The sequence below is a fragment of the Nyctereutes procyonoides genome, unplaced genomic scaffold (assembly GCF_905146905.1).
Source record: "Nyctereutes procyonoides isolate TBG_1078 unplaced genomic scaffold, NYPRO_anot_genome, whole genome shotgun sequence".
Classification (NCBI taxonomy): domain Eukaryota; kingdom Metazoa; phylum Chordata; class Mammalia; order Carnivora; family Canidae; genus Nyctereutes; species Nyctereutes procyonoides.
The window spans coordinates 9,691,820-9,708,333 of NW_026575137.1; the positions used below are offsets into that span (position 1 = coordinate 9,691,820).

At 40.3% G+C, this 16,514-nt stretch overlaps 2 protein-coding genes across 5 annotated transcripts in view; one reads left to right on the forward strand and one right to left on the reverse strand.

Annotated features, from left to right (window-relative positions):
- CIBAR1 (CBY1 interacting BAR domain containing 1) overlaps positions 1 to 5,184 on the forward strand; it is a 29,256-nt gene extending 24,072 nt beyond the window's left edge. The window contains exons 8-9 of the mRNA XM_055303335.1: positions 619 to 738; positions 2,369 to 5,184. Of these exons, the coding sequence (XP_055159310.1) occupies positions 619 to 738; positions 2,369 to 2,458 (210 nt within the window). The 3' untranslated portion in view covers positions 2,459 to 5,184. The remainder of the gene's footprint in view (positions 1 to 618; positions 739 to 2,368) is intronic.
- Positions 5,185 to 5,277: 93 nt separating this feature from the next.
- On the reverse strand, positions 5,278 to 14,324 carry RBM12B (RNA binding motif protein 12B). Of its 4 annotated transcripts, none has more exons than XM_055303334.1 (3): positions 14,133 to 14,324; positions 10,670 to 10,717; positions 5,278 to 10,021 (listed from the first exon to the last, which is right to left on the reverse strand). In XM_055303334.1, exon 3 carries the CDS (start codon positions 9,991 to 9,993, stop codon positions 7,009 to 7,011), a length of 2,985 nt encoding a protein of 994 aa, XP_055159309.1. In that variant the 5' UTR covers positions 9,994 to 10,021; positions 10,670 to 10,717; positions 14,133 to 14,324; the 3' UTR covers positions 5,278 to 7,008. The 4 variants fall into 4 exon arrangements, with proteins under 4 accessions (XP_055159309.1, XP_055159307.1, XP_055159306.1 ...); XM_055303332.1 differs by having other exon boundaries at positions 10,670 to 13,857; XM_055303331.1 differs by having other exon boundaries at positions 11,458 to 14,324.
- Between the last annotated feature and the right edge of the window lie 2,190 nt (positions 14,325 to 16,514).

Consider the following 16,514-nt stretch of genomic DNA (forward strand, 5'->3'; position numbering starts at 1 on the left):
TAGTGAAACTGGAGTGCAACTTACTCTTACGTGATGTACTATCCACAGTACTGCAATGAAGTTAAATTACTAATTGTTGAGACTGGCAGAAAACAAAGAATCTAAGGTATGAGTGACTTGTAGGCTCCCTCCTGGCCGGCATCCTCTTTGAGGGTGGTAGCAACTTACACATATCCTCAGCAAAACTCTCATCATCACCTCACTTGGTGTAAATAAACTTTTTAGCTTTCATCTTTACAACTTAAAATATTTTTCGTACGGGGGTGCCTGGGTGGCTCAGTTAAACGTCTGACTCTCGATTTCAGCTCAGGTAATGATCTCAGGGTTGTGAGATTGAGCCCTGAGTAGGCTCTGCCCTGGGCATGAAACCTGCTCTGGGTTCTTTCTCTCCCTCTGCCCTTCCCTTGCTTGAGCATGTGCTCTTTCTCAGATAAATAAAATGTTTAAAAATATGTATTTTAAATTTACAGTAATAGAAATTTTGTTCTGGGAGGTGGAGGTGGGTGACTGGATGTGGTTGCTTTAGAAAAATCTTAACCAAGAGAAACTTAATATGGCTTTCTAGATTATTCTAGTGTTTGATATCTACTTTATAATATTGCTTTATCATTGCAACAGGCTTTCCGAAATTCTCTGTATCCACCAGATTATTCATCTCGTCTAGACATTGTAAGAGCAAATTCAAAGTCACCTCTTCAGAGATCACTGTCAGCTAAGTGTCTATCTGGAACAGGACAGGTAAGCTAGAAATCATACATATTTTAAAGGAACTTGAGCAGCTGCCTTTGGTGTCATTCAGTACTAAAAATGTTTCCTGTAAGTCCTGACTTCATATAACATACCCTCTTACATAAAATGATCATACTGGGTGCAGCTGTTATTTCCTGTCTTCTATACTATGGCATATAATACTCTCTAAAGCAGAACATTTGAGAGCAGAGGTGGAAAGGGCAAGGGAATGCTTATCTAGGTTTGTTCTGCAGTATAACATGAAGAGCATATTCTGAAGTCAAACTGCTTAGGGTTTAAATTCCACTACCATGACTTACTGATTATACCTAAAAAAGATCTTTTGCTGAGCATTATCTTAGATCCAGATGCACATTATCTTTAGGGTAGGAGTCAATTTTCTCACTTCTTCAGTATCCAGAAAGCCTGAGTTACTGGTATCTAGAACTGGGAGGGTGAACAACCTTGTTTTCTAAGAGGCCATAGAGAAAAGAGGCCATATAGTCTATATCCCAAGTTAAGGGCAGCCATAAACAATATATTAACAAGTCAATTTGGCTGTTATAATTAAACTTTATTTACAAAAACAGGAGGCAGACTGGGGTATAGCTTGCCAACTTCTGATCTAGAGATCTATACCCCTTTTTTCATATCTGGCATTCAGAATTTAAAATTGAGCAAAATATTTTCAAAATTTTAACTTTTAGGTAAATGGGACCCAATACCACCTATTTTCATTTGGTTCTCCTCTAGGTATTTTTTTACTGCTTTATATGTATGCCTCTCCCCCAACCAGCTTACAATTTTATTATTCCAGCATGAAGTGCTTTGCACATAAATTCCATACATCTAGTATCATAGTACAAAGTTTGTTTCTATTTTAGACTTAATGTTACCAAAATTAGCTAACGTCTGTGTAGTACTTTAAAATTACATCATCCTAGGGTTTCTTGACCTCCACACTATTGACTTTGAGCTAGGGAATGGGGAGTAATAGTATACTATGCATTCTGAAGATGTTCAGCAGCATCACTAGCTTCTACCCACAAGATGCCAGTAACACACACACACTCACCCCTCCCTTGGTGTGACAACGTCTCCAGACATTACCAAATCGCCCTCAGAAAGGTCTGAAGCAAGATGACCCAAGTGCCAATGGTGAGGACTTAAAGCCCAGTAGTGAATTCAGATTCTCAACTCATTCCATTTAAATCACAGTATTAAATTTAATTATATCATCTGCCTAGTAGAAATGTTCTTGGGAATTTTTGCTATGCATTTGATGATTCTCATTCCAATGCCTATTTTTATGGTCAAAGAATCACTTAACCTAAAATATACTTGACATAATATCCTGAATCTGTACTTCTCTTTTTAGTATTCTATGTTATGGAAGTCCTAGTATATCCAACTGGAATCAAATGATTAATTTCATATTTTTGCTCAAAAATAACATAAATGAATGAAAACCCTATTTTCAACCTTAAAATACAGTAATTCATAGGGAAATTTCATTACTAGAAATGATCTTCCTGAAATATATGTTCTATGTGCTCTTCTTTGTAAGGACATATTAAGAAGATTCCAAGCACATAAAAATATTAAGTTAGTATTTTTTTAATGTGCTAATTTTTAACAGGTATCCACCTGTCAACTAAGAAAGGATCAACAAGCAGATGATGATGATGAAGAGGATGAAGACTTGGATGTTACAGAAGAAGAAAATTAATTTTCTTAAGTAAACTTCACATTTCAATTTTCATCTTAAATGACTTGGAATCCAGAATTACTACATTGTAAAACTTTATACTGGCTTCAAACATGTTAAACCTCAAAAAAATCCTACTGGAAATGAAAATTAAAGAAAATGTATGCTGACCAAAATTGAAAGTTTTAAAAAATATTATACAGCAGTCATTTCAACATCCTATCTAACAGCATGTGATTTTTCTATAGGTTCCATTTAAAAAAAAATACGTATTTCAAAAGTATTTCATATTACTGCACTATACCTAGTTGAGGTTGCAATATAAGTAGATGACAAAAACAGATCTAACAATTCTACTTGCTGCTTTTGCTTTCATTGCCAAAAAAGGGTCTTTAGTCATTCTAATTAAACAGAAATTCTATTCCATAAAGCCTTAATCAAAAAGACAAGGGTTTTTTTTTTCCCTTTACTTTTTATCACTTTTACTACAACCTTAAGTTTCATGACTTGACACATAATTTACTTTTCAACAAGTGTTATTACTTTTGATTAAAGGTAATGGGACACTAGGGACACTGTCTTAAATTTTAGATTCAAATTTAGCATAAATTTTAGATTCAAAAAGAAAGCCACATTCAGCCTGAATCTGGTTTAAAAATGAAAAGTGCTATCATACTAAAGCATTATACACAGTACTACAACTTTTGGAAAGCTGTAACTTGGTGGAATGTTGCCTAAGAAATTATCATGAAAAACCCTAAGTCATTAAAAGTATAAAAATTGTACCAAACCACCATCTAATTAATGAAAGAGGATATAGTTACTTTTATTCCTTAAAATAATCAGTTTAATCGGAACCTTTCAGTATGTCCAGTTCTTTTGTTTCTTTGGATGAGGATTGTACTTTTGACATTTCATCGATACCAGTTAGGCATATAAAAATTATGAAATTTATAAAATCATTTGGGATAACCACAAGAAAATTATTCATAACAGAAAAATAAAGGCTTTCTAGAAAGCTTTTTGACTTTGTTATTCATGATTCTGTTATCAACAAAATACTGCTTCCTGAGAATAGTCCTAAGTGATAAAATTACTTCAGTACTTTTTAAATAAAATATGCAAAATGTTTTAAAACCCTAAATGAATTAAGACACTGAAGGTATCATTGCATTTTTATTTTCTCAGTATTTAACTGCGGTGTTGTAGCTGGGAGGAAAAAAATAAAACAGGGTTAAAGTACTTCTCTTGTTTACAATAGCAGCTCACTTAAGATTAATTGCCCTATCTATAGAGTTAAAACAGTGCCTGATACATAAAGCAGTCAGCAAATAGTTTTGATATAAAATGTATGCTCTGGGGCACCTGGGTGGCTCAGCTGGTTAGACATCTGCCTTCAGGTCATGATCTCCAGGTCCTGCGATTCAGGCCGCATTGGGCACCCTGTTCAGTGCAGAGTCTGCTTCTCTTTTTCTCTCCCTCTGCTCCTTCTCCCTGCTCATTCTCTGCCTCTCTCAAATGAATAAACTCTTAAGACAAAAGGATTACTACATATAATACTTTCAGCAATGTAAACTTTCTTTTAGACCAGACTTAGGTCAGCAAACTTTTCCTTAAATGGCTAAAAAGTAAATATTTTTATAATTTGTGTGCTGAAAAAATCAAGGCTATTACATAGGTACTTATGTAATCATTTAAAATGTGACCACCTTTAAAAATGTAAAAACCTCTTTCAGCTTCCTTGTAAAAAAAAAACAAAAAACAAACAAACAAACAAAAAAAAACCAGGAGACTCGACTAGTTACTTAGCCTATAGGTCTCCATTTCTTACCTCCAAAATAGGTTTATTAGGGTTTTGAAAATAAATGATATAGTTAATTCATAATTATAAATCATAAAGATATAGTATCTAATGCAGCTCATGAATAACTAGCATTTAATGTAAAGATGGAGGTGACAGTCACTGCTTAATAGATGATCTGTGAAACAAGAGCTAGACAATATTATCAGTAAGTGATAAAGGTACACTCCCAAAGATTGTTAACCATCTCTTGGTTTGTGGGATTATTTTTACTTCCTAGACATGAACTATTATTTTTCAGATACATTCTGACAAAACTGTTTGGCTATAAGACAATTCAAATGCTGCTGGGTATTAAACTAAAGAACCAGTATTGCTCCTAGTAGATCTGGGAATAGGAGAGAGGAGGCAAAACTGGCTGATACAGCTGACCCTTGAACTATGCCAGGGTCAGGGGCGCTGACTGCTGTGCACTTGAAATCTGTGTTAACTTTTGATTACCTCAAAACCTAATAGCATACTGTTGATCAAAAGCCTTACCAATAAGTTAATCAACATATATTTGTATTGATAAAATCATAAAATATTTAATGTTGTCTTTATTGAAAAAATTCTATGTTTAAGTGGACAGCTGCAGTGCAAACCCAGGTTGTTCATGGTCAATCAACTATGTTGATGGGTGTAGGAGAATTTAGTATTCTGTGTGTTTGAAATTGGTGATATGCTTGGTTAACTGGCTCTCCAACATGGAAAATGCCGATTTACTGCATTTGCCTACTTCCACGGCGTAAGTAATCCTATCATGGCCATTTTAAGTTATTAACATGCCACCGAAAGCAGAGCTGGGAAAAGCTGTGCAAAAATATGGTCTTTTTCAAACCAAATTACCAGTTTATTTATTGTACTAGCAATTATATTCACTGTAATTAAACACACAGAAACTTGAGTTGGTTTCTCTTAAATCACTGAAGATTCATCCAAAATGATAACAAATGGCTAAGTACTGACAAAGTATTCTACTTCTGCAATATCCTGTTAAATGACTAAACTACCACATATAGATGCAAATTCTATTCTTATTTGCTCAAAATGGTAAACTTCTGGATCACAGAACTGAGGAAAATCTTTAAATTAGCTGGTTTTAGGTAAACTATAAAGGCCAACCAAAGTCAAATCATATTTGATAAAATAAATAATTTTTAATTAGAAGTCTATTTATAATGTTATTATCCAAGAGAAGCCCTGGATATATAAAAACTTTTAAAGTCACTTTTTTGTCTTTTATGAACAATGAGCATACTAATTTTGTTTTTTAATGGTACTTTTAAAGCAACAATGGAGGTGAAGAAAATACTGATTTACTCTTCAAAATATTTTTAGCATGATCTTACTAAGATTAGAGGTACGGTTTAACAAAGTTAATAAGCAAAAGCGTTAAGAGCATGAACTGGAGTCAGTGGTCTGTCTGGCTGGAAATTGCCTCCATGATTTCCTAGCTAATCAGGCAAGTTACTTAACCTCCAAACTTCATTATCTCACTTGTGAAATAGACATAAATAATATTCCATACTTCTTAGGGAATATTTAAATTGAGATTATGCATGTAAAAGCACTTTTACTGCACAGCACACAGTAAGTGCCCAATAAATGTTAGCCATTAATATTATTATGGGTATTAAAAAAGTAAAATCTAGTACTTGTAAAACGCCCACACTAAATATCAAATAAGTCAAAATTCATCTCATAAAAGTCTGATTATATCTAGTTATTGAGCCTCTGGATACAGAGTCTTCAAATTTAAAATTGAAAACCTAATAAAAAACACAAGTTAAATGAATCATCACTAAATTCTACGTAAAAACAAACTATATCCATTTATCAGATTCTTCCCAGCATAAGCCTGAATGTCCCTGGTACCTGTAATTACTTTTTGTCTTTTAAGTATTTTGAGTTAATCTCATCAGTTTGGTTGATGAAACGTGGAAGAAACCACAGAACTACACGTAGCACTCTATGCTATTACAGTAGGCTGTTTGGCCGATGCAGTCATAAATACTGTCTAAGGTAGCTGTTGAAAACTTCACAGAAGAAGCTATAATTCTTTTTTCTTCTTACACAAATACAAGTAAAGTTAACTGGTTGGTCTATCCAGTTGCATTTTATTATTATTTTTGTGAAACTTTCCAAAGTTATGAGCATGGAAACTTCAAGAATCTCCTAAGCTTTTTTACATAAGTAAACTTGAAATTCACAGTCTGTCCATTCTGAGCTATGTATAATTAATGGGAGGCTTAACACAGTAAAATCTCAGACAAAGAAGAGGGCATTAGTTCCGCAGGCAGTTAGCAATAAAAATGCTAAACCTGAACAATGAGTCACTGACCATTTCCTTATACAGTAGAAGATGTAGACTACAGACTGGAAACAAAGGGAATATAAAACTCCTCTTCCCCCAGTACAGCTCTGCTATACAAGTCTTGAGGTTTACCCATGACATCAACAAAAATGAACACGCTCGGGGAATTTTCTCCCCCACTGTCCAGAAAAAGGGCATATATAATTTTAAGTTAGAAAAAAGCGAGTGGCAATTTGCAAGCAAAAGAAAACCAGATTCACATTCTAATATTTACATTTGTTCTATTCACAAGTCGTAATTAAAATGCTTTTCATCAGATCATTGAAAATAAACACTTAAAAAAAAAAAAAAACCAAACAAATGCATTTTACTGCATCAACACTGCGGGGAGGGAAGTGAACTCAGAAATGCTCCCTAGAGCAACATTAACTTAACCTTGCGAGGGCCCACTGGCCGGTCATTGAGATCTTTGATAGCAGCCATGGCTTCGTTATAGTTTATCATGGCGACAATGGCCTCCCCTGTAGGTAATCCTTGCTCGTTATACTGTATCGAAACGGAATCCGGCAGGATTCTGTAACCATGAAAAAAGTCTAGGATTTCATTAACATTAGCTTTAAATGGAAGATTCATTATCTTAATAGGTGTCACTCTGCCTGAACTACAATTTAATTTGGGGTCAGGCATAAATCTCCCCTCAGGAAAACTTCCCAAACTGCGCTTTCCAAAATCAAACTTGCCACTTTCTGGGCGACCAAAATTCACAAAAGGGCGATGGCTTCTGAAGTCATCGGGTGGATTCCGGAACTCCTCACCGGGAGGCCGGAAGGGGTCGGGAAGTCTCGGGTCCTCCTCCGGAGGTTCCCTGGGGTCTTCTTCCGGGAGCCGCCTGAAGTCCTCGTCAGAGGGGCCCCGGAAGTCTTCCTCCTGCGGGCTCCGGAAGTCCTCCTCGGCCGTCTGCCGAAAGTCTTCGTCAGGAGGGCCTCGGAAATCTTCATCCGGCGGGCGCCTGAAATCCTCCTCGCGGGGACGCCGGAAATGCTCCTGCGGCGGCCGGCGGAAGTGCTCCTGCGGCGGCCGGCGGAAGTGCTCCGGAGGAGGTCGGCGGAAGTGCTCCGGGGGCGGCCGCCTGAAGTGCTCCGGGGGCGGCCGCCTGAAGTGTTCCGGGGGCGGCCGCCTAAGGTGCTCCGGGGGCGGCCGCCTAAAGTGTTCCGGGGGTGGTCTCCTGAAGTCCTCCTCAGGAGAACGCCTGAAATCCTCCTCGGGAGAACGCCGGAAGTCCTCCTCGGGAGGTCGCCGGAAGTCCTCCTCAGGAGGCCGCCGGAAGTCCTCCTCGGGAGGTCGCCGGAAGTCCTCCTCGGGAGGCCGCCGGAAGTCCTCCTCGGGTGGTCGTCTCCATTCACCCTGGGGAAGCCGCCTGAAGTCGTCCTCAGGAGGCCGCCTCCAGTCCTCCTCAGGTGGCCGCCTAAAGTCTCCCTCGGGGAGCCGCCTCCAGTCCTCCTCGGGGGGTCGCCTGAAGTCGTCCTTGGGAGGCCGTCTGAAATCCTCCTCGGGGGGCCGCCTCCAGTCCTCCTCTCTAGGGTACCGGAAGTCCTCCTCTCTAGGGTACCGGAAGCCCTCCTCCCAAGGGCGCCTGAAATCCTCCTCGAGAGGCCGCCGGAAGTGCTCCTCCCGAGGGCGCCTGAAGTCTTCGGGAGAGCGCCTGAAGTCCTCCGGGGAATGCCTGAAGTCTTCCGGAAGGCTCCGGTCAAGCTGCCGGAAGTCCGCCTGGGTTTGCTTGAAACTGTCCAGCTGCCTCAAGTCCTCTTGCTGATGCCTGAAGTTTTCTGAGGGGCCAGCGGAGTATAGTGGCGGGTCACTGGAGTCAAATGAACGGGAATGGTCGTCTCTGTCACAGGACTGCGAGTGGCCTTGCATTCTCTCCGTGGACATCAAGGAAAAGCTTACGCCGAACTCCTGCATCTGTGCCTCAGATATCAGTCTTAACAATACCTCTGTCCCCAAGAACCTCCGCCGGTTTAAACGCTCAGCTTTCATGGCCTGTTCTTCTGTTTTGAATTTCACCAATGCTTCTCCCAGACCAACTCCTTTGTCATCATAAAGTAAGTAAATATCATCCTCTCCAAGAGAAAAGTCTGCAAAGAACTTTTGCACTTCAACTTTTGTAACATCAAAAGGAAAATTTCTTATGTATATACACAGTTTCTGGCCGGGATAGCCTTCTTGAGAGTATTTCTGTGAAACATGTCCAAGCCTCTCTTTCTCCACGGACACTGGTCTTTTCTTTTCATAACATTCAATGAACTTCAGCATCTGTTTTCTAGAAACAGGATCAATATGAACTGGACGATATTGTAAAACAGTCTTATGTAAACCCAAAGCACTGTTATAATCTTTCAGAGTTTTGAACATCACAAAGGCGTATCTCGTTCTTCTTTCATCCTTATATAAAAACCTAATCTGTTCATTAGTCAGATCAGTATCTCTAAAGAAATTTCTTAAATCTCTCTTGTTAATACTTAGGGACAGATTTTTTAAGTGAACATAAAATCCAAGAGGAGAACGAGAACGTGTTCTTCTGGGAGATTTTGAATGAGATCGTTTTCGAAAATGCCGATCATTAATTCCTCTTGGCGGAGAATGTTCTTCAGTTCTCATAGGAATGTCAACCTCCTTAACTGCATTACCACCAAACTCAATCCACTGTTGTTCTGAGCCTTGCATTACTTCTATGAATCTTGAACCCATAAAACTTCTATGACACTTAAGACCACCTGAAGCATCAATACATGAAGCAAATTTTACTATGGCATCACCATTATTTCGGCCATCATGATGTTTTAAGAAAATTACGCCATCCACACACAAACCAGAGAAAAAGACACGTACATCATCTTCATTTACTAAGTAAGGCAAACCTCGCAGAAACAGGTAAGGATTCTCGGCCTTCAATGGCCGTGTCTTTCTTGGCCTTAAATCACCATGTCCTGTACCGTTAGTATGAAACCCAGCATCTTGATTAATTGGAGAGCCATATCCAGAATTACTTGCTTCTTCTTTAATAGCCTCGACAAAGTTAGATAAGCTGCCAGCCCCTGACGCCCCAGATCCCGGTCGCTCTCTTCCTATGCGATCAGTTCTTCTCATTTCTATAGTCTTCTGCATTTCTGCCTTACTACTAAGAAAGAGCTCTACAGATGAATCCTTGATAAACCCTCCTGAACGACTTATGGCACGTCTTGCATCTTCATCTGTTGCAAAAATAATAAAAGCCTCCCCAATTTCCCCTCCAATTATATGCACTCCTCCATCAGGAATAGTCAATCCCGTGAAGAAGTGACGAATATCCACAGGCCCCGCAATAAAAGGAAGCCCCAGTAAACGGATGACTACAGCCATGCTGAGCTCAAACCACAGCAATAATGACCTGCAGACAAAAAGGTACACATAATAGCAAGTCTTATTTTTGAAGTACCTTATCCCCAACTAAACTTAATAATTACTTGGTTCCTACCTTCTTCAGCATTTATAAATGAAAATAAGGTATGATAAATACCTTATTATGTAAAAATATGTAAAATTTTTATTATAAATACAAAAAAATATGTAAAATTATGTATATGTAAAAATACAGTATCTAATCTCTTAAAGAATAAACTTCCCATCTAAACATACAAATAAACCAACTATTTCAAAGAAGTATTTCATATCACCTATCCTATACAATATAATCATCAAAAATATCAAATAATCTTTGTAAGCCTGCCAAGCACTGCTTCACAACAAGACCAAACTATTTTCAGACTCACTTAGAAACCTACCTTCTCCTAAAACATGAGAGAGTGCTTTGTGGGTTAAAGAATTTTACTAACCAACAATGAGTTGTACATATTCAAAAAGCCATCTATGGTCAGTACATAATTTTTGCTTATGATAATAAACTGTCTACCATTAGTATACATCACTGGCCACACATAAAGTACAGAAGCCATGTGTATGTACCTACATGTCCTATTCTACTTTACATTTTTTTTGTCAAGCTTCTGTGAAAAGCCTTAAGCTCTGGATATCTTACCTTTTTATAATTTCTTGGAGACCTGTTAATTCTGTAAAAGCAACTTAACTGTGGAAAGAAAATGAAATATAATTAATCCTTGGACCCCGTAATTGATCTTAAACGACGCCAGATTAGGATATTCCCTTCAGAATCACCTACTAAGAAGCAATATAAGGAACCACGACTATGGGCATTACAAAATGGTCTTCTTTGTTTCAAGGGAAATTAATCATCCTTCAGCAAAAATGAAGTTCAAATTCCAAGTAGGCATCTGCAAATTATTTAAAAACAAAAAAAACTTCTGGAAATTGAATGGCTCCTTGATTGGAAGTGGCACGAGGAAAAAGGTGTATAAAGGTTATACATTTTTATTAGTGTTGGTTACATGGGTGTATAAACTTATCAAGACTAAATGAATACTATCCTTAAGTTCTGTGCATTTCACTGTATATAAATTTTACATGCACTTGCACTGTTCTACAAGTAAAATGACAACTTAGAAACACCAAAAATTCCCAAAAGCCTTCTATCACTTCCACTTGTGAAATGGCCAAACACTTAGCTCATTAAGTGCAACTCTCTTGCAATTTTCCACCCTTTTAAAACATAAGGCCAAATCAAACTAATAAGGCAACCATTCAAAATGATACAACAAAAAAGACACTAACGCTTTGAATTCAAAAACCGATTTCTAAAGCAATAGACTCAAACCAATGGCTACAGCTCACACTTCCAAACATGGAACCAAGTTTCCTGATTCTAATATAATCAAGGCAAATACTAAAATACCCCTAAAACAGGAGTACCTGGGTGGCTCGTTGGTTAAGTATCCAACTCTTGGTTTTGGCTCAGGTTACAATCTCAAGGTTGTGAGATCAAGCCCTGCAATGGGCTCAGTGCTCAGCACAGAGTCTGCTTGGAATCTAACAAATAAAATCTTTAAAAAGTAAAATAAAAATAAAATACCCCTAAAATAAAATAAAAACTCAACTACTACTACTCCTTGTCCCAAACTTCTAAAACAATTACTATTAAAATCATCTGAAGCCAAATAGGGAGTGTTCAAATATAGAATCTTATTACACTAACAAGCTTATTCCATTTCAAACTGTCCTGCATTGAGAAAACCCAAAAGACAATGTAGAAAATAGAATAAAAACACATTTATTTAGAATGTTTAGGGATTATCAGTATTTACTGCTGAACAATCTTAACTTAGTCTTTCGTTAAGGAAATTTACATCTATTATTTTCAGAGATACCCAAAGTAACAATATTTAATACAGTCTTCCTGAATACGTTTTTAAGAGCTGCTAAATTAATAATTATAAATTTGTGTTTTTAATGTGCCAATAAATGTTGTTTTAATTCAGTATTTACACTTATGTAAGACATATTCTTTCAGGTCTGCAAGGTTTATTTTCCTTTGAAAATGGTCCACTGATTATAAACTTTTTAAACTACAAGCCAAACTAAAATATCAAGAAATTACCTGGCATATTTTTATACCTGAATTATCAATGCCAAATTGATACAGAAAATATTAATGACATTTACTATTATAATATTTACATGGTACATTGTGGGGGTATATGGGAAATCTGTTTCATCTGCTCCATATTGCTATAAACCTAAAAAACTGCTCTAAAAAAATGGTCTATTAAAAAAAATCCGCACAGTACCAAAAATATCAACTAAGTACAAGCCTGGTTCTTTCAACAAACCAATATCCACACCAATATTTAAAGAACTACAAATGGCTTTGGAATAGTTGTCCCCACTAAAATTCCAAGATTCCTTCCTATGCAAACTGACTTGGCTCCTTTACTGTTAAAATATTTTAGAAAGTAAGATACAGTAAGATTTGTCTCTCCCTAAACTTTTTCAAAAATATAAGAGATTTATCCTGAGAACATAAATATATCTACAGATACTCAAGGATATTTAAAGGAATAACCTGTCAAATTCAAAAAATTTCTAATTTATTCTCCCTCGCTTACAAACAGTATTTTAACTAAATGGTTCCATGAGTACAAATGTTATGAATTCCAATTCAAGCAATTTAAAATATTTTTTTTCTAGTTTGCCACATATTAACACTTCTCTGTCCTTCATAGGGACAATGTATCATTTTATCCCTCAACATTGACACACCTGAGAGACCACCAATAAGAGACTAGTTCTCAAAAAGAACTTTTCCTGTGGTTCCCATGTTATTTCCTTAAGTAAATTCCCTAGAAATTCTACTCTTAGCACATGACACAACAACTGAAATACACAAAATACACTAAAGTACACTGCAGTTAAATTTCTTTCCACTTATGAATGCAACACAAGTATTTTTGCTACTGTGTTGATATGAAGACAGGGATGTTAGAACTTCTAACCTGTGAAAAGATGGGGGTGAGTCCTTAAAAACTCCTATAAGGGCAAGTCACTGAAATTAATAAGCTCAATTTTAAATCATTTTGCTGATTTTAACCACGACTCATCCCACTTGGTCACCATTATCACTAAACACGAAATCTGCATCTTCTAATCAAGCCTGATCGGGAAAGAGATTAAACTCAAATAGGTATTATCTCAGATCCGTTTGATTTTAACTAGCAAATAACAAGTCATTTTCCAGATATGGTAGGGGGAAGAAAATGACTATCCCTTAAAACCCAGAGTTATGGTGAAATTCTAAATGCAGGAGTCTCCCCTGCAGAAAATAATCTAGCCCAGTCCACGATTATGTGTTTATGAAGATCTGCCTTTTATCCTTTTAATAATGTAGGTGGTTAAAATAAAAACCAAAGGCATGATGACGACACCGAGCCATAGTCCTTAACGGGAACTGTAAACGAAGACGAATCCACTCGGCACAGGATTTCCCAGAACATCCATCATCGTCAAATGGGGATCATCCGCAGGCATCGCTTCTAGAGCTCAAAGCCTTTGTCCGTACTCCCAGGGGTCAGGGCTTCCTTCCTCCGCGCCAGGCCGAAGTTGCTACGTGGGATCCGAAGCCGTCGCCAGACCTTCGGCCAGCATCAGCCTTCCAATTAACCTGGACCGCCCAACCTCCGTGCCCTTCCGTCACGCCGTCCCAAGGGCACACTGCACCCTACCTCGCCCGGCGTGGACCGCCCCGCTCCTCACGCCAGCACTGGCCGCTCTCACGCCAGCGGCGCCGGGCCTCCAGCGCTCCTCCGCCACCACTGACTACGATGACACAGCAAAGAATAAAAAACCACCTAGGACATCCTTCGGCGAGCTTCGCTCGCAGTTACACTGGGAAGCGCGCCCTCCCCGCCACACGGAGGCTGCTGCCGGGAGCCGGGGTGCGGCAGGGAACGAGGTGCCCTAACGGCACAGGCTACGCCAGCTCCTGGCGCGGCGCCGGCCCCGCCTTTCCCTGAGCTTCCGTCCCGGCGCCAGCCCCTCCCCAGCCCGACGCCCCGAGGGGAACTGCTCCGCGCTCGGCAGTAAACACACACCGCGGCTGCCGAGTCGGACGCACGCGGCCGGGCGCGGGGGGCGCTCCTCGTCGCAGCAGCCTGCCCGGCACAGGTGGAGCCCTCAGTGAGCCGAGAAGAAGATGGCGCCCACTCTCCCCTCCGCTCCGGACAAACGGACGTACAGTCTGTCTGCCCATGCGCTCTCCAGGCGTCCCCCCACCGCCCCGGCGCCCCGGCCGCGTCTGCGCACGCGCCCTGCCGTTGGCTCGCTTCCCTTCGTCAGGGCGAGGGAGGCGGGACCCGGGGGCGCCCCGGCCCGCCCCGCGGCGGCTGAGCTTCTGCGCATGCTCAGGCTCCGCCAATCCGGCGCCTCCACCGGGGAGAGGCGAGGCTCTCTCGGCGGACGCGGGAGCCCGCTGAGGCGGTGGGCGGCGGGCGGACGTTCGCGGGGCGCGGGGCTTCCGGCAGGAGCCGCGAAGGCGGAGGGGGCGGGCGAGCCCTTCCTGTCCTCACCTCTGCCGTTACTGTGCGACGTGAGCATCTTCTGAGAGGCCCTCACGAGACCTGCAGGGCACGGAAACGCCAGTCGGCCTTCCGTGTGGGGCGGGTACAGGCCTTCACCCAGGGGGCTGGGACGCGCGTGCACTCTAACGCAACTCATAATTGTATGCGCTCTAGTAACTGTGAGGCGCTCTTTTACGTTTGTTCCTACTTTGCAGTTTTTTGCAACATGAGGACACACCACCCTTGAAGAACTGCTAAGCGGAAAGTACAAGTACAGGCGTGTTCTCTGGTGCTGACGTGAGAGGAGGTGAACTTCGGCTTGATTTGATGCGACTCGATTCTTTTCGCAAATAACAAAGCACCCCGCCAGTTTTGTGACTACGTGGTCTATTTTTGGGTGGAGTCCAAGCTCACTAAGAAAGCAGAAGCTAGGTCTTGAAAATACTGTCAGAAGATGGGGAAAAAAATGAGTCTTTAATCCCTCTGATACGAGTGTGAGAAAGAGGAAAAAAGGTTCACAAGTGAGTAAAAGGTAGTTCCTGGAACGAGAGCCAGCATTTACTCGCTCGGGCAAATTATTAAGCGCCTCTCCATGCCTCAGTTTCCTCATCTGTAAAATGGGGATGATAGTAGCATCTACCCCATGGAGTTGCCATAAATATTGAATGAGTTGATGTATCTAGAACCCGAGACTAGGTAAGTATTAGTGGCTTGTTTCAAACGTCAAGGCGATCCATACACAAGCAGAGGATGGCACTCTGGGAACCTGGGCTGATTGAGTGGATAGCACTTACCTTGATTTTTCCCCACAGTTCATGGTTTGGCCCTAGGGGAACCTCACCTCAAAAGCTAAAGTTTATGGAAGGCCTGCTCTGTGGCAACGCCTGCGCATTATCTCATTGTATTCTTACAACTACTTTCAGAAGTAGGTGCTATTATTTTTCCTATTTTACAGATAAGGGAAACTGAGACATAAAGGATTGCATAGCTTGCTCAAAGCTATGGAGATAGTGCAAGGTACAGCCAGGAATTGAACCCTGGTCATTTGCTCCGAGAGGCCGTGGAGAGGATTCTGTCCTTTGAGGCAGGCTCCCTTTAAACAAGTACACAGAGCCAACACTCCAGAATGTCAATATTGTCAGTATTAATTCACAAGAATAATGGTAATTCAGTGGTAAAGTTAACCTGAGATCAACTCTGGCTGACCAGCCACTTTCCTGACCTGTGTATGCACTCTCTCTGAAGTCAGATGCTCAGAGTTGTTTGCTAATCATGGAAATAGAACAAGGAGGTACCTAATCTCAAAAAGTGGTTCTCAGGGATCCCTGGGTGGCGCAGCGGTTTGGCGCCTGCCTTTGGCCCAGGGCGTGATCCTGGACACCCTGGATCGAATCCCACGTCGGGCTCCTGGTGCATGGAGCCTGCTTCTCCCTCTGCCTGTGTCTCTGCGCCTTTCTCTGTGTGTGTGTGTGTGTGTGTGTGTGTGTGTGTGTGTGTGACTATCATAAATAAATTTTAAAAATTTAAAAAAAAAAGTGGTTCTCAGCTAAAGGGCACCTGGAAGCATCCTCACCTACGTTAACAAAAATAATAGCTGTCATTTAATGAGCTCTTACTGTAAGGCTAGTCTGAACAGGTGTGCTAAGATCAGGCTCCCTCTTTAGGACAAGCTTAGGTATTGCCAGCCTCTTACTGTTTGGGATGACCATCCTCTTCTTTTTTTAATCTGCATGTCTATTTTCCATTAGAAAAATACTATCTATTAAAATTGTGGTCACTTTATTCTCCTTTACCTCTACCATTCAAGTTTCATGTACTTTAATTTTATTCAAGTAAAAGCAGAATTATATAGCTGAGGTGAGGATTAATTATTTCACATCATTAAGTTAATAGCATTTAACTGAATTATGTGTGCTC